The 20,096-nt window shown below is 44.9% G+C and overlaps 1 protein-coding gene across 12 annotated transcripts in view; it reads right to left on the reverse strand.

Annotated features, from left to right (window-relative positions):
• Positions 1-19,193, reverse strand: part of Tsga10 (testis specific 10) — a 107,195-nt gene extending 88,002 nt beyond the window's left edge. For 4 of the 12 annotated variants that reach the window (XM_063266681.1, XM_063266679.1, XM_063266680.1 and 1 more), the window contains exon 1: positions 18,999-19,193. Coding sequence is in view for 7 of the 12 variants with exons in the window: in XM_063266671.1 (XP_063122741.1) it covers positions 18,735-18,806 (72 nt within the window). In the remaining 5 variants the exon portion in view is untranslated. Of the gene's footprint in view, positions 1-18,734; positions 18,854-18,998 lie in introns of those variants that run through there. The other 8 variants (XM_063266671.1, XM_063266674.1, XM_063266670.1 and 5 more) reach the window with 3 other exon arrangements.
• Between the last annotated feature and the right edge of the window lie 903 nt (positions 19,194-20,096).

Consider the following 20,096-nt stretch of genomic DNA (forward strand, 5'->3'; position numbering starts at 1 on the left):
TCTTCACCCCTCATCAAGGAAAGCTCTCTGTACAACAGATGGAGATCATGACAGACAACCACAGCCAATCAAACTGCAGAGCTGTGGTTACATCTACAGACACGCCCACACCTAAGGCTCAGGGAACACTGCAGAAGACCAGCAAAGATCATGAGGGTTAGGGAGTTTGCTGTCTTGAGACTGTGTCACCTAATATCACTGTCACCTAGTACCATCAGAAGCTCTACCCATAAAATCTGACCAACAGATGTGAGCTGAGCAAGGAAGACACCAATGAACTTCACAGGGAAAAGCCCACAGAGCCTCAGCACCACACAGAACTATAGGCAACTGAGTAATGCTGGGGGCAAGAGATGGGAGCTGGAGAGATGGCCTAGTGGTTAAGAGCACCGACTGTTCTTCTAAAGGTCCTGAGTTCAATAGAAGAGCCAACCACTGGTTGTCCAGTGCCAAACTGTCAGCTCTGAAAGTACACAGTAACAGTATATGAACTCCACAAGTTATAGTTAGAAACACACATGTAGATACAAATATGTATTTACATGTAATGGCAAATGATGGAAAAAGAGATTTGAAGGAGAACTGGGAGGGAAATATGGGAGGCTATAGAGAGGGAAAGGGAAGGGAGAAAAGGTGTAACTAAAATACAACTCCAAATATTAAAAGGGGGGGGGAAGGCAACAGGAAAAAACTGTATCTGTTTTTCAAATAACACTATGCTAGTGAGTGTGCTTTTTAAAGATATATGCCCTGTCCTGTCACTTTCCTGAAGAAATAAGAGTTGGTGGCAAATAAGAATCTACTCCAGACCTGTGCTTGTCAACTGTGGCAGTCATTAGTCATGTTAGCTACTGACATTGTATAGTAACAAATGTTCGCTACTCATCCACTAAAAGCAAAAGAAATATTCTAGCAGAAAGATCAGAAGAAAAGTATGAATACTTACAGAAACATTCAAAAATGCCCTTGAGAGATGTGATATGAATTAAAACAATACTGAGTACTCCCTTTTAACCACCACCATGACAAAGGCCAATTGAGCTGGATATATGATTTTGTGTGTGTGTGTGTGTGTGTGTGTGTGTGTGTGTGTATGTGTGTGTGTGTAATATGCACATGAGTATATAGATGTGGAGACCACAGAACATTTTGATCACGTTCCGAAACCTTACTGCTTTGTGAGTTAGGTCTTTCACTGAACTGGAAACTCATCATTTTGGCAAGACTGCCTGGCCAGAAAGCCACTGGGATCCACCTATCTTCATTCTCCTACCCTGGGGTTACTTGAATGTAAATCCATGCCTGTTTCTTTTTCCATGAGTGCTAGGGACTCAAACTGTGGTCCTCACACTTGTATACAAGCACTCAACCTCTGAGCTACCTCCCGAGACTAATACATTAGAACCTAACTTCACAACTATACATCATCGTGGATGGTAGTATAAAATGACAGTTTATGGAAAACAACTGTACAAAATCTACTAACACTGAAAGTATACATATAGCTTCCATCCAAGTTATCTCATGTCTGGGACTCTATCACAGATGCAGAGCTACAGAATAACACGTGTTCTAAGTCTTCCAGGATATCACGGGAGCCCAGGACTCCACAGCATTTACACAATATATCTGAGAAATGATGTCATTTAGAAAGTATTAGAATCTTCCTGACTCAGGGCTATCATTCTATTAAAAGTGAGAAATTGTTGATGAGTGTAGTGGTGCAAGTCTTTAAGGGGCAGGTGAATATCCATAAGATCATCTACAAAGCAAGTTCCAGAACATCCAGGGCTGTTACAGAGAGAAACCTTGTCTCAGAGAGAGAGGGGGGGGGTGGGGGAGAGGGAGAGGGAGAGGGAGACGGAGATGTAGAGGGCCGCAATAACATTCGCCACCACTAGATGGCGCTGGCTTCCACTGCACCCCACGTGGAAGGCCGAGCTAGACAAGATGGCGCTGGCCTCCGCCACGCCAGCCGACTTCCTTTCAGGAAGTTAACTGTGTGCGCATGTGCAAGAGTGCCTTCGTGCCAGGCCTTTGCCCACTCCGGGGTGTGCCTAATGAGATCATGGGTAAGCGACCAATCAGGTGTGGATGCACCACGCTAGGGTGTATATAAGCCGCGCCATGCCGGCACACGGGGCTTCTCCTTAAGATTTCAATAAAAGTTTGGCTGTAGCAAGGATCCATATGTCCCCGCGTGTTTTCTTGCTGGCGAGAGGTCGCGCGCGGGACAATTGGTGCCGAGAACCCGGGATAAACGCCTCATCATTGCCGGCGCTGAAGGAGAGCCTCCGTTCACGGAAAGGATCCAGAAACTGCGGAACGCGGGTGAGACTCTGAAAGACGATGTTTAGCCTTGATCTGTTCCACCTCACTCCTCTGCTAGATGCGGCGGAAGCCTCTATGGTGGTTGTAGCAGCCCTCGGGCTTCTTCTATTGACCTTTGAGCTTCTAGCTACCGACAGACGGCGTCAGAGGTCGCATGGGAGCCGCCCAGTTGTAACAGCAAAGCGGAGAGTGTGGGGGAATGGCAAGGCGGCGTGTGAGAAACAGGGTTAGATAAGAAATTAAAGAGCTCAAGGAAAGATTACAAGAAGTCAGTCCCCTCTGCAGAGGCGAAAGAGTGGGGGAAAAACGCCCCGGGAGAGATAAAACAGAGAAGGGAGAAAAAGGTCTTGAAAAGGAGAAGTCTTTATCCGGTAAAGGATTCAAAGACTTCAGAGCTTGATAGCTCAGAGACAGACGAGCTTAGCTCCTCCGAGGGAGAGGATTTAGAAGATGAGGCAGCTCGCTATGAAGAAGAAGGATACTACCCAGATGAACAACGAGCTAACAGCTTGGGTAAACAGAAGGAAGTGGGAGGTGGAAACCATGCGGTTTCCCAGCCTATAAGCTCCAGCGCCCCTTCATCTTATATGGAGAGATTCCACTCAGATTCCTTCCTCACTAAAGAGGAACAGAAAAAGATACAGCAGGCATTTCCGAAGTTTGAGGCCGCTGATGGAGGCCGTGTTCACGCACCAGTAGAATATGTTCAAATTAAGGAACTTGCCGAGTCGGTCCATAACTATGGAGTTAGTGCCAATTTTACTATTGCTCAAGTCGAAAGGCTTGCCACTCTGGCCATGACTCCAGGAGACTGGCAGACAACAGTGAAGGCTGCGCTCCCTAATATGGGACAATACGTGGAATGGAAAGCCTTGTGGTATGACGCCTCTCAGGCACAGGCCAAAGTCAATGCCATTGCTGAAGGCGATCAGAGAGATTGGACACTTGATCTGCTAACAGGACAAGGGCAGTATGCCAATAATCAAACTAACTATGACTGGGGAGCATACGCTCAAATTTCCGCTGCCGCCGTTAAGGCGTGGAAGGCACTTTCCAAGAAGGGAGAGTCTGGGGGACACTTAACGAAAATTATACAAGGCCCCCAGGAGCCATTCTCAGACTTCGTGGCTAGGATGACAGAGGCAGCAGGCAGGATCTTTGGAGACCCTGAACAGGCAATGCCTTTAGTGGAACAGTTGGTCTATGAGCAAGCCACACAGGAATGCAGAGCAGCTATTACACCTAGGAAGAGCAAAGGATTACAGGACTGGTTGAGAGTTTGCCGAGAACTCGGAGGCCCGCTTACTAATGCCGGCCTCGCAGCTGCTATCCTACAGGGCCAAAAGTGCTCAGGTACAGGTGATCGCAAGGTCTGCTATAACTGTGGCAAACCAGGACATCTGAAAAAGGAGTGTCAAGCCCTCACAAGGAAGAGAGCACCAGGACTGTGTACTAAGTGTGGGAAAGGCTATCATTGGGCTAGTGAGTGTCGCTCAGTTAAAGATATCAGAGGCAGGCTTATTCAGCCTGGGCCTCCCCAGGCAGAAAGGTGTGTAAACACTCCAAAAAACGGGTATCTGTGCCCCAGGTCTCAGGGCCCCAAAACATATGGGACTCCAGCTTACAACAGACGGACACCACGGTTCGGAGAGCCACAAGAGGCTCAGCAGGAGTGGACCTCTGTTCCACCACCCAATTCATATTAATGCCACTGATGGGTGTGCAACCTGTCCCCACTGACTACAAAGGCCCCCTACCTGTGGGAAGTGTTGGCCTTATTATGGGTCGGTCCTCATTAACCTTAAAGGGACTTATTGTTCACCCTGGAATAATAGATCAAGATTACACGGGAGAACTTCAAGTTCTCTGCTCTTGCCCTCAAGGCATTTTTTCCATTTCCTCAGGTGACAGGATTGCTCAGTTGATTATTCTTCCAAGCTTACATGATCATTTTCCTTCTTCCGGGGTCCCTAGAGGCACCGCGAAGTTTGGCTCTTCTGGGACTGATTCTGCTTATTTAATGATGGACCTTAATTCCAGACCCTCTTTAGAGTTGAATATAGAAGGGAAAACTTTTATGGGAATTTTAGATACAGGGGCTGATAAGAGCATTATCTCCTCTAATTGGTGGCCTAAGGCATGGCCTGTCACTCAATCATCCCATTCCTTACAAGGACTAGGGTATGAGGCCAGCCCTACTATCAGCTCACGCTCCTTGATCTGGCATGCTCCAGAAGGCCAATCAGGAAGGTTTATTCCTTATGTCCTCCCTCTTCCTGTTAACATTTGGGGGAGGGATGTCTTACAGGGTCTAGGTCTGACATTGACCAACGAGTACTCTCGACAAGCTGTCGAGATTATGAAGAGAATGGGCTACGAGGAAGGAAAGGGATTAGGAAAAAAGGAACAAGGAAAATTAGAACCGGTCCCACAAGAAGGTAATATAGGAAGACAGGGCCTGGGTTTTTCCTAGGTGCCATTGAGGGTTCTATGCCCATACCCTGGCTCACGGAGGAGGCAAAATGGGTTCCTCAATGGCATCTATCCTCTGAAAAATTAGAAGCTGCCACTAAATTGGTTAATGAACAATTACAGCTTGGTCATTTAGAACCGTCCATTTCACCTTGGAATACTCCTATTTTTGTGATAAAGAAAAAATCAGGAAAATGGGGACTTCTCCATGATTTGAGAGCCATTAATGCACAGATGCGTTTATTTGGCTCGATCCAACGAGGCCTACCCTTACTCTCCGCCTTACCTAAGCAATGGAAGATAATAATTATAGACATTAAGGATTGTTTCTTTTCCATCCCCTTGTGTCCACAAGACAGACAGAGGTTTGCATTTACTATACCAGCTATTAATCATCTTGAACCTGATAAGAGATTTCAGTGGAAGGTCCTGCCTCAAGGCATGGCCAATAGCCCCACTATTTGCCAACTATATGTGCAACGAGCCCTTGAACCTATAAGGAAGCAATTTCCATCTTTGTTGCTGGCTCATTACATGGATGATATTTTAATGTGTGATCAAGATTTAACAACCTTACAGAGCTCATATCCCATCTTATTCAAAACATTGGGACAATGGGGACTATAAGTCGCTACAAAAAAGGTTCAAATTGCAGAAATTGGCTCATTTCTGGGATCGGTCATTTATCCTAAAAAAATAGTTCCCCAGAAATTAAAGATTCACAGAGATCATTTACATACCTTAAATGATTTCCAAAAATTATTGGGAGATATAAATTGGCTGCGACCATTTTTAAAGATTTCCTCTGCTGAGTTAAAACCTTTATTTGATATTTTGGAAGGGGACTCTCATATCTCCTCTCCGAGAGCATTGACGCCAGCCGCAAACCAGGCCTTACAAGTTGTAGAAGAGGCCTTACAGGATGCTCAATTGCAGCGCATTGATGAGACCAAGCCTTTTGATTTGTGTGTTTTCAAAACTATACAATTGCCAACAGCTGTCTTGTGGCAGGATGGGCCTTTATTATGGATCCATCCCAATGCATCTCCTGCTAAGATTATTGACTGGTATCCTGATGCAGTTGCTCAGCTTGCACTCCTCGGGTTGAAGGCAGCTATTACTCATTTTGGGAAAGAACCCAAAACCTTGATAGTACCATATACAGCCATTCAGGTTCAAACATTAGCTGCTACCTCAAATGCTTGGGCAGTGTTAGTCATTTCCTTTGCTGGACAGATTGATAATCATTATCCAAAACACCCGATCCTACAATTTGCTTTAAGCCAAGCCATTGTGTTCCCACACATAATGTCTCAGAAACCACTTGTTGATGGGGTTGTAGTGTATACAGATGGGTCAAAAACTGGTATAGGTGCTTATGTGGTCAATGATAAGGTAGTATCTAAACAGTATAATGAAACCTCACCTCAAGTTGTGGAATGTTTAGTGGTGCTAGAGGTCCTCGAGACCTTCCCAGGCCCGCTTAACATTGTGTCAGATTCCTCTTATGTGGTTAATGCAGTTAAGGTTCTTGAGGTGGCTGGATTAATCAGGCCTTCCAACAAACTTGCCAAAATTTTTCAACAAATTCAATCTACCCTTCTCAGCAGGAGATCCCCTATATTCATAACACATATTAGAGCTCACTCAGACCTTCCTGGGCCAATGTCCCGCGGAAATGACCTAGCGGACAAAGCTACAAGAGTGATTACAGTTGCCTTGTCCCTTCAATTAGATGTAGCAAAAGAATTTCACAGACAATTTCATGTGACGGCTGAAGCTTTACGCCGCCGATTTGCTTTGACTAGAAAAGAAGCTAGGGAGATAGTTACCCAATGTCAAAATTGTTGTCAATTCCTGCCTGTACCACATGTGGGAGTTAACCCACAAGGAATCCGACCACTACAGGTCTGGCATATGGATGTTACTCATATCCCTTCTTTTGGAAAACTTCAGTATCTACATGTTTCTATTGGCATTATTTCTATTGGCTCTGGCATTATGTTTGCTACACCTCTAACAGGAGAAAAGGCCTCGCATGCAATTCAACATTGCCTCGAGGCGTGGAGCGCTTGGGGTAAACCCAAACTCCTTAAGACAGATAATGGACCAGCTTATACTTCTCAAAAATTTCAACAATTCTGCCACCAGATGGAGGTGACTCATCTGACTGGTCTCCCGTATAATCCTCAGGGACAGGACATTGTAGAACATGCCCATCACACTCTCAAATCCTATTTAATTAAACAAAAAGGGGGAGTCGAGGAGGCTCTACCCTCAGTACCAAGAGTAGCTGTTTCCATGGCACTCTTCACCCTTAATTTTTTAAATCTTGATGCCCAAGGCCATACTGCGGCCGAACGTCACTATTCAGAGCCTGATAGACCAAAAGAGATGGTAAAATGGAAAGATGTTTTGACTGGCCTATGGAAAGGCCCGGATCCTATTTTAATAAGATCCAGGGGAGCGGTTTGTGTTTTCCCACAGGAAGAAGACAACCCATTCTGGCTACCGGAACGACTGACATGGAGAATTCTGACGCCTAGAAATGACTCCCGGATGGATCCTTCGGAAACTACCTCTAGCCCTCACACTGCCTCTTTGGATTTGGATTCCTAGTACTTCTAAGAATGGGTGGGGGTGGCTCTGTTTGGTGCAGCCCTATGCTGTGGATTAGTGTTCATGCTATGGTTGGTTTGCAAACTCAGATCTCAACAGAAACGTGACAAGGCCGTTATCACTCAAGCACTTGTGGCCATTTGAACAAGGGGCCTCCCCTAAAATTTGGTTATCTATCTTCAAAAATTAGTCGGTATCTGAGTTCTCTGCTCTTGCACCCCATGGATCTGTGGATCCATTGCACTGGGATGAGAGAGACTCAATGATTTTTTGATCAGCCCTTCTACATCGCTGAGGTTTCCTCATTGCACGCGATAGGGTGATCATGATCTCCCCACTAACTCACCTTCTGGCTGGCCTCTTTTTAGAGTTCGCCCTAGGTCATTATCAGTTACTGTCACACAGCACTGTGGTATCCAGAGACGGGCAACTTTCCTCATGCACAGACCAATCTAAGACACGGGGCCCGGTGGCGATAGGGTTACCCTTCGACGGATAAGACTGTGACATAGAGGAACGACCAAAGACAGGAGCCACAGCAGATGGACATAACTGCAGGGACCTAGACCAGCCTAGACAATAATTTACTGTTATTAATTAAATAAAATAATAAGGGGGAGATGTAGAGGGCCGCAATAACATTCGCCACCACTAGATGGCACTGGCTTCCACTGCGCCCCATGTGGAAGGCCGAGCTAGACGAGATGGCGCTGGCCTCCGCCGCGCCAGCCGACTTCCTTTCAGGAAGTTAACTGTGTGCGCATGTGCAAGAGTGCCTTCGTGCCAGGTCTTTGCCCACTCCGGGGCATGCCTAATGAGATCATGGGTAAGCGACCAATCAGGTGTGGATGCGCCGCACTAGGGTGTATATAAGCCGTGCCATGCTGGCGCACGGGGCTTCTCCTTGAGATTTCAATAAAAGTTTGGCTGTAGCAAGGATCCGTATGTCCCCGCGTGTTTTCTTGCTGGCGAGAGGTCGCGCGCAGGAGACGGAGACAAAGACGGAGACACAGACACAAACAGACACAGACACAGACGGAGACACAGACACAGACAGACACAGACACAGACACAGACAGACGAACAGAGAGGGAATTTGTAAGTACATCCTAGACCAATGGTTCTCAATCTGTGGGTCTCAGCCTCTTTGGGAGTTGCATATCAGATTATACATTATATCTACTACCCCACCTGAAATGTCAGCACACATCTCATAGACTACTTGAAGTTATGAATCATTTAGAACTTTATGAAATATATAAAAATTCTACCACTTCTCACTTGGTTTCTGTTGACAACTATGTTCTTATTTACAAACATTTGACTCAGAAAAGCAGAAGAAATAATTTCTCACTTTGGCAATTAATTTTTAAATTTTGGTGAATAAATGAATCACAAAGGAGTGGTATTTAAATGGAGGTCCTTATTCACTGTACACCTGACACCCTGCAAATCTATTATTGCCTTTCCACCACAGTTTGAATTGCCAAGATCTACTTTTGCCAAACATACAAAGCTCTTCACAATTTGTTCCCTTCTACTCTGACCACTTTATATTCTTAATACATATACCTAGAAATACTCTTCTTCGCTAACATTTTAAGGCTCAGTTTGAACTCCATATTCTCAAGATCTCTTCTGTTTTTTATGCTATGAGGAGGGTGTCATCTACAAGACTTCCATACATATGCTGATTAGGCAACAATTTAGGTATTCATGTTTTCTAGATATATCTTCCTTACACGTTTACTTGAACCTTAAAAAAAACAAGCAATGTCTGAAAATTATGTCCCTACCAGTCTGGGGAGAGGGAGAGGGAGAAGAGGAGAGGGAGAGGGAAGGGAGAGGGAGAGGGAAAGGGACCCTACAGGAAGTGGAGGAAGACAGGGAACAATCTCAAGTGTCAGCCCAGCTTTTCCACCTTATTTTACACAGGGTCTACTGTCTTATTACTGAATTACCAGGCTAGCTGGCCCACAGGTTTCTCCTGAATCCACCTTCCATCCGTTCACTACCATCTGGCTTTACATAGTGTGCTGGTTGGTTTCTGTCAACTTGATACAAGCCAAGGTCGTATAAGAGGGGAGTTCAGCTGAGAAAACTTCCATCATACTGGTTTGTAGGCAAGTCTGTAGAGCATTTTCTGCATCAATGATTGATGTGGGAGAGCCCAGCCTATATGAGTGACGCCACTCTTGGACTTAGGTGATATAAGAAAGCAGGCTGAGCAAGCCATTAAGCAACATGCCTCCATGGTCTCTGTCTCAGTTCCTGCCTCCAGGCTCCTGCTTTGATTCCCTACCCTAGCTTCTCTTTACGACTACAGCTGTGTGGTGACTTGATTAAGATGTCCCCTGTAAGTCTCAGTCATTTGAATATTTGGTTCCTGGTTGGTGGATATTTGAAAAAGATTAGGAAGTGTGACCTTGTTAGAGGAGGCATGTCACTGGGGGTGAGTTTAAGATTTCAAAAGCCTCTGCCATGTGCCCTCTGTTTCTTGTCTGTGGATCAGGAGATGGGCTATCAGATGCTCCAGCACCATGCCTGCTTGTCTGCAGCCATATTCCCCACCATTGTGGTCATCAACTCTAAACCTCTGGAACTGTAAGCTCCAAATAAACCCTCTCTTCTATAAGTTGCCTCAGTTATAGCATTTTATCACAACAACAAAAAAGTAACCAATGCAAACTGTAAGTGGAAATTAGTTCTTTCCTCCCAAAGTCCCTGTGGCCATGCTATTTTATCACAGGAATAAAAATCTAACTAGAACACATGGGTTTTAGGATCTAAACTCAAGTCTTTATCCTATCACTCATGGAGCTATCTCTCCAGCCTCTAGAGCTCTTTACTAACAGGAAGGCCTCTGAAAGTAGTAAGCTAAACAAAACTAAACTTTTCTTTATTCTCCGTGGTAGACTGACAATCAAGTGAGGATTCTACAAAAACAGATACTAGGCTAGTCTAGTAATTAAATAAGAAAACCTACTTGACACTTCATGCCAAGCTGCTTCCATCCTCCCCTAGCTGTCAAGGCAATACTATGGGTAGTAAAGAGAGATGTATATCTGAAACTTCAGTGCCTGGCCTGCCAATTTCCACACCCCATACCACACAAATGATCTCCACATTCCAGTGAGCACTAATATCTATTTACTTAGATATTAGAATATTTAGAACCTACTACTTTCCATTCCCACAGACCTATGGACAAGCCTGCATCAAAGCACTTAGTGCTGTGCTGCTTTCATTGGACAGTCACTGCCACAGCAACTTGAAGATGTCTGAAACAAACCTCCGAAATCTCTCACTGCCCTTTGCTCTCTTTGCTTCATATTCTTTTCAGATCTCCATGAGGAGCCACCATCAAGTGTGTATATGCACAAGGTTAAAAATAAAAAATACAAATATTTTAAAAGGAGGGTGTCTTTGACTCTTTTCTTTTCTTGACTCTCACCTAATATATCAACGAGTTATGTTGGTTCTAGCTCCAAAATGTATATCCTAAATCCATCTGTGGTAGTTTCAATAAAAATGGCCATCCACATTGGGAGTGGCACTATGAGTGGGTGTGTCACTGGGGATGGGCTTGAGGTGTCAGAGCTCAAGCCTGTGGAGGATGTGGAGATAAACCTGGTGGAAGAAAAAGTGGGATGGAGAGCTAGGTGCCACAAGTTCAAGACTCCTTGAAGAGTCTAGATCCACTGTCTGTGATCTGACGTGGATCCCAGCACACCAGTGAGAAACACAAAGTACCCAAGCCCAAGGTGGAGACTGCTTCCTGTCTTTACTGAAATCTCCCCCAGGGGACTGGACCCTCCCCTACAGGCTCAAGGACAGGCGAGTCAGATTCTGCTAAGCAACCCAGGCTGCCCCACACACACACCCCATTTGCCCTTGAATACATAAACATATCCTAGTTGGCTAAAAAGCTATAGAAAGCTTATGTGACAAACAATAAAGTTAGATCTGCACTCTGATGCTGGTTTCCAGATTCTGACTCCTGGCATCTCTGTGAGCTCTCTTTCCACTTTCTTCCCACTTCCCAGTCCCTGTTCCCATACTGCCAGGCCCAGTGCTGCTATCTCTTCTTGCTGCCTGCAGATCCAGATGTAGAACTCTCAGCTGCCTCTCCAGCACTATGTCTGTATGTTGCCATGCTTCCCACCTTGACCAAAATGGGCTAAACCTCTGAATTATGAGTCAGCCCCAATTAAATGTTGTCCTATATAAGAGTTGCCGTGGTCATGGTGTTTCTTCATAACAATAGAACCCTACCTAAGACAGAAGTTGTTACTAGGGACTAGGGTATTGCTGTGATAGGCTAGACTATGTTTTTATTTGGAGGTATATGAAACACTTTGGGACTTTGGCCTAGAAAAGTGACTGGAGATTTTAAATACAGCTTAATGGGCTATCCGAGTAAGAACATGAAAGACAGTAGTACAGAGGATGATTTGAACTGTTGGGGTCTGGCTCAAAAGATTTCAGAGGAGAATATTATTACTATGTGTCCTAGAGATTGTTCTTGTGTTATTTTGTCAAAGAATGTGGCTGCTTTTTGCTTATGTCTGAAAAGTCTGCCTGAGGCTAGACTGAAGAGTTTTGGGCTGTGTTAGCAGAGATTTGAAAACAGCCTAGTGCTGACTCTGTGCTTATTAGTGGCCAACTATACACAGATCTGTAGTGAAAAGGAGAAAGGTGGGCAAGGAAAATACAAAACATACAGTTTGAGGAGAAAAGAAGCACCAGGATGTGTACACAGATTGAAGAGAAGCCTGATGCTAAATGGAGAGAACAGTGATCTCAGAACAACACCCCAACAAGGCAACTTGTGGAAAGCATTCAAGAAACACGAAAGGGGTTTCACAAAGCTTAGAGCTCGGTATGGTGGTGCACGCCTTTGATCCTGGCACCTGCAGGGCAGAGGCAGGTGGATTTCAGAGTTCAAGAACAGCCTGGTCTACAGAGTGAGCTCCAGGACAGCCAAGTTTAAGCGTTGAAGCAAACCATCAAAACATAAAACACATTCCAGCTCCCCCAAGCAGACTCAGCAGCTTCGGCCACATGGTTTGAACTTTAGAGTCAAGGGTACAAGAAAGGAGTTATAGAATCTCTTTCCTCAAGTAAGGAAAGTCACTGAGGTCAGTTCAGCGGCAGGGGTGTCCTTGAATGGAGGCCCAGAAAGACCACTGCATGAAGCTGTAAAAGAAAAGCCTGGATTGCTCTGGAGACCCCAAAATGATAAGAGATGCCAGAGCCACGGGCTACCTGCTGAGGAAAGTGGGACCAGCCCAAGAGAGAAAGAAGTGCACTGCAGTCAACAAAGCTGAAGGAATCTGGAGGTCTGAAGAGGCTCTGACATCAGACATGGAGATGCAGTTTGGAGTGTGCCGGCTGGTTTTCAGTCTTGCTTTGGTCCAGTCTTTCCTCACTGTGCTCCCTTTTGGAACAGTAACGTCTATCCTGTGCCATTTTATGTTGGAAGCATGTGATCTGATTTTTCATTTTGACTTTACAAGGAACCACAGATAAGAAACTACATGAGTCTCAGAAAAGACTTTTGAATTCTGGACTTTTAAACAGTACTGAAACTGGGGTAAACTATGGGAACTTAGAAATTGGACTAAATGCATTTTGCATTATGATATGGTGATAAGTGTATAGGCCCAGGGAGTGAAATGTGAGGGGCTGAAAGAAAATGGCCATCCTAGGCATATAGGGAATGGTACTATGAGGAGGTGTGGCCTTGTTGGAGGAAGTTTGTCACTGATGAGCTTGAGGTTTCAAAAGCTCAAGCCAGGCCCAGTGCTGCTGCCTCTTCTTGCTGCCTGCAGATGCAGAACTCTCAGCTGCCTCTCCAGCACCACGTCTGCGTGCTGCCATGCTTCCCACCTTGACCAAAATGGACTGAACCTCTGAAGTATAAAACAGCCCCATTTAAAAGTTGTCCTTTATAAGAGTTGCTGTGGTCACGGTGTCTCTTGTCAGCAATAGAAATCCTAAGACATCATCCATTTCTACACACTATAAGGATATGCCTCAAGTGCACCCTCCCCCCACCTAGATTACTGCACGTTTCCTACTGGTCTTCCTGCTCCTTCCCTTGCTTTATAGAACTTATTCTTCACCCTAAAATGAGATGAATCACTTTAAAATGTTTAGAGCCTGTTCAAAAGCACTCCAATGGCTTTCTGCTATAATTAGGACAAAATCTAAACTTCCTTAGTCCATGAGTTGGTGCTTTCTCTTTAAAGATCTGGTACTTTCTTCCTCACTTATCAATTAGCTTTACTATCTATCTGTCTGTTCCTCTCATGGCTGCTCTGACCTGAAGAACTGTATGTCCCTCAAGCTAATGCCACAAAAGCCTCGTCCCCAGACTTACAGCCTTAGGTGGTACAGGAGCCAATTGGTATGCAGAACACACATATAGCACTTTTGGGGTCAGCTCCTAGCACCAAAAAGTAAACTAGATCATGGTCAATTACCTGTATAGAAGAGGCCCCAGGCCTCTCTCACACTTTGTATCATGAGGAAACAACAATAAGGTATGTATGAACCAGGAAAAGGGCCTCCACCAGATATGATCTTCCAATTCCCAGCTTCCAGAACTGTTAGGATTAAATGTTTGTTGTTACAATCTCCTGAGCATACAGTGTTCTGTTGCAGCAATGCAAATGAGCTACGATGTGGTCCATTTCCATTTGACTTCATGCTCTCTTCCCACTTTTCCCCACCAGGAGCGTTCTCTCCTCAGCCTTTTTTTTTTTTTTTTTAAGATTTATTTATTTATGTTTGTAAATGAGTACACTGTAGCTGTCTTCAGACACCAGAAGAGGGCATCAGATCTCATTACAGATGGTTGTGAGCCTCCATGTGGTTGCTGGGAATTGAACTCAGGACCTCTGGAAGAGCTCAGTGCTCTTAACCGCTGAGCCATCTCTCCAGTCCTCTCCTCAGCCTTTTACCTAACTGACATCTTCTCAACCTCAGCTCTTTGGTTTGAACATCACAATAGCTTTTCTCCCTCAATCTCCTCCTTTAAGCAGATTCTCTCTCAGTCACTCTCCTCTCAGGCTACTACACTTGCCCCTATTGAAATTGTATTAGTTATTTGTCTCCCTGCTTTCTGTCTATTTTCTTCTACCGGGATATAAATTCCAAGACTGCTACGCTGTTGTCTGGTTGCTATGTTTGAACAAAGTCCACCAAAGTTTCTCTATGGAACATTTGTATTTACTCAATGAATAAATATTTAGAGTTAATAAAACATTTTTAAATAATGACATTTAATTAAACAAAGCAGTTTCTGTGGTGGAATGAAAGTAAATCCCAAGAGGACTAATAAATGAATAAGGATTAAAAATCAAAATATAAAATGTAAGCCTTTAATCAGAATGGCTACAAGAGCCAAAGAGGCGGAATAAAAGTTAAAGGAAGGGGGCTGGGGATTTAGCTCAGTGGTAGAGCGCTTACCTAAGAAGCGCAAGGCCCTGGGTTCGGTCCCCAGCTCCGAAAAAAAGAACAAAAAAAAAAAAAAAGTTAAAGGAAGACTAAGGCTGTAGAAGGTTCACTGCCAAAAGAGAAAAGTATGCTCCATTCTTTTCAAGAGACCCCTTCCAGAGTCAAACAAGTACTGTGGCTCTCAAGAAAATGCAAAGAAAGTCTACACATCCTTACTCTGAAAATTCAAACCTGAAATCCTCACAAAGTTTCTGAGCAACAGCATGAAGCTACAAATGGAAAAGTCCATACCTGACCTCAGGAGAGTGGCCAAAGTCAAAATCCCAGGATACCAAAAGTGTTACGGAAAATGGATGTAAAGTTCATATGAAACAAATTAATTTTCTGTTTAGATTTGGCCCCATCCCTGAGATGCATCATGTACATGCAATATCCCAAAGTCCCCAACCTCTGAAACAGCAACACTTCTGATTTTAAGCATTTCTGATGAACAATATCTAATCTGCATACACAAAACCACTTCAATATTTCCTTAGGGCCAGGACCACTGAGATGACTTAACTGATAAGGGCACTGTGCCTGAGCCTGATGACCTGAGTTTGATCACCCAGGACCCATATAGTGAAAGAAGAGAACCGACTCTCACAGTTCCTCTATCTCCGCACAGGCACTGTAGCAAGCATACATCCTGGCAAGCAAGTGTGCACACATACACATAGAAGTTGTCCTCTGACCTCCTCATGCACATAATGTGCACGCACATGCACAAGCACAAACACACACACACACACACACACACACACACACGCGCGCGGGGGGGGGTTGAAAAAGGAATTCACTAAAGTAATGCAAGTAATGAAGTCCTACAACAGAGAAAGAATGAAGACATAAATTAATGTTGATTGGTGGAGAGGCAAAAGGTGAGTAACATGAGGAAACCCAGGTAGCAGGTACACTGTCCTCTGACACAGAATGAGAAAAGCAAAGGTAAGTGGAATTTTAAATAAGGGTTAAATATGAGGAACTTCCTTCCTAGTGGGACTTTAATTTTTCAGTGAAATGAAGTTAAGATTATATGTTTAAAAACTATCAGCAAAAGGCGGGAAGGGTAGGGAGGATCAAGATAAAACAATATATGTGTGTGAAATGTCATGATACAACAGACTATTTGTATATTAACTTCTCTCCTCTGGTCACCCCCTCCCACTGTATACTAACTTTCTTTTTAAAGATTTATTTATTTTATGCATGTGAGTACACTGTAGCCGTCTTCAGACACACCAGAAGAGGGCATCGGGCCACCATGTGGTTGCTGGGAACTGAACTCAGGACCTCTGAAGAGCAGTCAGTGCTCTTAACCGCTAAGCCATCTCTCCAGCTCTGTACACTAACGTTTAAAAATTAGTTTAAAAATATATCATTAGGGTCAGGAAAGTACACACTGTACACATAGGATCAGAATTTGGATCATAGCATCCTTGTAAAGAAGACTGGGCACAGCAGTGGGCAGCATGTGCCTGTGATCCTAGCATGGGACAAGCAGGGGATAAGAGGACCACTGGGCATGCTGGTCAGCCAGACTAACTGTACTGACAAACTCCAGGCTCAGTGAGAAATGATGCCTTAAAAATAAAGTAAAGAGGGGCTGGGGATTTAGCTCAGTGGTAGAGCGCTTACCTAGGAAGCGCAAGGCCCTGGGTTCGGTCCCCAGCTCCGAAAAAAAAAGAACCAAAAGAAAAATAAATAAATAAAATAAAGTAAAGAGGGATTAAGGGAAAACACCCAGGTCAGTTTGTAACCTTCACACACATGTATACATGTGCATGTAACACATAACACACAAAGTATCATTGCTCTTAAGCAAACTGAGTCACACAGTACACATTTGGCAAGTAGCTATTATATTGATACAATAATTAAAAATACTGTAGTATTTTCAATTCAGTCCTGAAAACTGGTTCTGGGAAAGCTAAACTAGGGTTAAGTTTTGCTTTTTTTTTTTTTTAAAACAATTCTCTCCAAAAGTTAGATTTACAGACTCATCAAAGTAGGATAGAAGTGCCTACCAGGAGATATGGATAATCCTACAAAAAGGTTATGAATGTCACATTTATATTTATGACAAAAATAAGTGAGTATGTTTTGAGAACTCACTTCAAGCAAAATAGTAAAGTCATTAAAGTTTAAACTTTTCTTAAGGTAAACAACAACAAAATCTCCCCAGTCATTTCACTCCAAGCTCCAAGCTCATCTCTGTTTCTACAATCCAGTCTCTAAAGAAATAACTTATGTTCTCAATGCAGCATGAAACAATGGAGAGGCAGTGTTTATCAAGACCTTAGAAACCCAAGACGGAGTTAGCTGTTCTCTGAAGGCTTTTCTAGACCAAAGGGATTAGTAATTTAAGACTAAGACTAATGGTGCAACTAAAACAAAAAGAACTACCTTCCCCACTGCCTCTCCTCAAAACATGAGATGCATATATTTTAATACCCATAACCCTGTCAGATATTTGAAAACCCACCGACAGTAAATTGTGGTATATCTTTACAGTGGAACACTAGCAAACTACCTAGAAGCAGTAAGGATACAACCTCTAAGTGTTGAAAATAAGCTGTAGAACACCTGCTACAGTTTCCCTTCTATAAAGTCCCCTAACAAGGCAGACTGTAAGCTGTACTTTTGCACAGGATGATAAAACTACTAGGAAAAGCAAGAAAATGGCTAGCATTGCCAGTATGGGGAATAAAGGAAGCGCAAGAGCATGTGACTTGTTAGGGAATAAATTACACCTGTTTTAATGGCCTCTACTTGTGGAAAACTTTAAAACCAAATGATTTTTAAACAAATGAGACATTAGACTGAAAACAGAACCCAGAGGCTCTCTCTTTGCCTGGTTATATTCTGGGCTACGGCAATGATTCTTCTTTGGAAAATAAGTAAAACCTGTTTTTAAAACTGCCATTAAATAATATCGAGGTTTGGGGGTTTGAAAGGAATATTGGTTGATGTAATATATTTATTATTTCTTTCCCAGTAATTAAGACAGAAGGACTTAGTTCATTGCTTAATTAAAATACAATTGTTTTGTTCTTCAAGCACAGTTAAATATAACTTCCCTTTAGCTTAACAACCTATTCTATTCCGAAATTACTATGACTTTATTTCCCGAAAGTGAACAAAATGTACTCGAAATCCTGAAAACCAGTAGAATAAAATGACTAGCTAGTACCGTGGGACATGCAGGTCTGCAGGGGCTTAAAGAAAACACCGAACCCTGTCACTTGTGCAAACCTTTCTTAAAATCTAAATCGTTGACTGAAGATTATATACAAATACTTATGTACATATATACGTCGGCATTTTTAGATATTAAATGCATGACAGATGCCTATTTGAGTCTTGAATAAGTTTTCAAACAAAAACCAGCCTACCCTGCCTTTCCTCTGTACAAACTAGGAGATTGTGAGATTTTTTTTTCATGCAAAATTCAATTTCTCCCTTCATCTGCCTTCTAATCTATAAAGAAGAGATTGAGGAGAGACTGGGGGGTCCTGAAACAGACAGGCTAAACTTCCAAATGCCACAGCTTCACCTCAGTGTCTCTAAGCAATCAGTCCCCCAACAACCAAGCTGAGGCAGGCAGCAGCGAAGCGGTCACCATAGGAACTGGGCTCAACCATGAACTCCCCAGAAACTAGGGTAAATTTTGCTCCTGGAAGCCATCCTACCCGGCGGGTTACCCACGACACAGCTGCCCAAACAGCGATGCCCACCCCGGGCCACCGTGAGGCTCTCCCCACCCTCTTGCAGCCGCCCCGGAGTGGCTCTCTTCTAGCCCAGCGCACCTCCGAGGCTTCTCCCTGGAGCTCCGCAGCCCTCCCCTGGCCTCCGCGGCCACCGTCCTCCCCGGAGCTCATCCCGGCCACTATGGGGCCTATGGCCTTGCCAGAGATCCAGCCCCACCCCGGCCTCCATCCTCCGCCCCTGTCTCCTTCTTCCCGCCCCCTGGCTCCGCCCCGGCGGAGGCCGGCGCTGGGCAGGGCGCAGCGGGAAGAGGGCGGGAGCGGTTAGCTCGGGGCTGGCCGACGCCCCGCCCTCACGCTCTGTACCTGAGCGGGGCTCTCCTTCCACCTCCCCGGCGCCTCCGCTCCACTTCCGTCCGGCGCGCCCTAGCCCCCGTGCGCACGCGTACTTGGCTCGACACGCCCTCTCGTGGGGGGGGGAACTACGGATCGTGCGCGCGCACCCGAGCGAGCACGTAGCGACGTAGACAGCAGCGGGCCCGAGCTGTCAGGGCTCCGACTTGAGGCCTTTTCCTGGTCCATCCGCGCCGCGCAGGCGCACGGCCACGCAGCGCCGTGATGGCCGACCCGTGCGTCCAGTCTCTTAGTAACCATCCTCCAGCCTGCGCTTGCGAGGAGGTAGCCGGAACGCGCAAGCGCGGTGGCCGTCGCCCGGCGCTGGCGCCCCTGCTGCGGTCCCAGGAACCCCAGGCGTTTCTAGCTGAGGGAGGCGGTTACTCCCTAGAGCTGCTCCGGTGCGCAGCCATCGTCAGGAAGCTGTGCTGTGGGAGCCTTAAGGTGGGGGACCCTGTCGCAGCTTCCTGGCGGGAGACGATCTGTCCTGGTGCCACGGGTCTGCTCGGGTCAGGATGGATCTGGGAAATGGCAGATCCAGCATTCATCTCCCCCATGCCAGTCGGGCATTTCTGTTCTACACGCCGGTCCTCTCTAGCACGCTTAGCAATGAAAATCAAGAAAGGATATAAAACCTCGTGAGATGTTAAATACTGTATCTGAAGGTTTTACCCCGAGTTTGGCTCCTACCAGCGAGCAAAATTGGGCCTTTTCTTATCCGACGTATTTTTTTTTCTATTCGAGAGCCTTAAAATGGCATCTCGAATCTTTCTAAATGGAAATGAGCCCCGCGCTGTGCTGCCATTGTTTTTTTTTTTTTCAGTTTAGCATGAAAAGTATTTTGTCATACTGCTTTTGTGAGTGCGTTACCGCTTCTACCCATCTTAGCCAGAAGGTTTTTTTTTTTACCCCGTTTTTATTTATTTTATTAGGACGCAAAGTAAATAGGTTTCTTTGTGGCATTTGCCTTCAAAATTTGTTTCTGTTGTCCACTCCCCTTGCCGTTCCACTCCAGTGACCCCAGTGGTCCCTGCCTTTTTCATGTCACAGTGTTCTGTTACCCTCAAACCA

The sequence above is a fragment of the Rattus norvegicus genome, chromosome 9 (genome assembly GCF_036323735.1).
Source record: "Rattus norvegicus strain BN/NHsdMcwi chromosome 9, GRCr8, whole genome shotgun sequence".
Classification (NCBI taxonomy): Eukaryota; Metazoa; Chordata; class Mammalia; order Rodentia; family Muridae; genus Rattus; species Rattus norvegicus.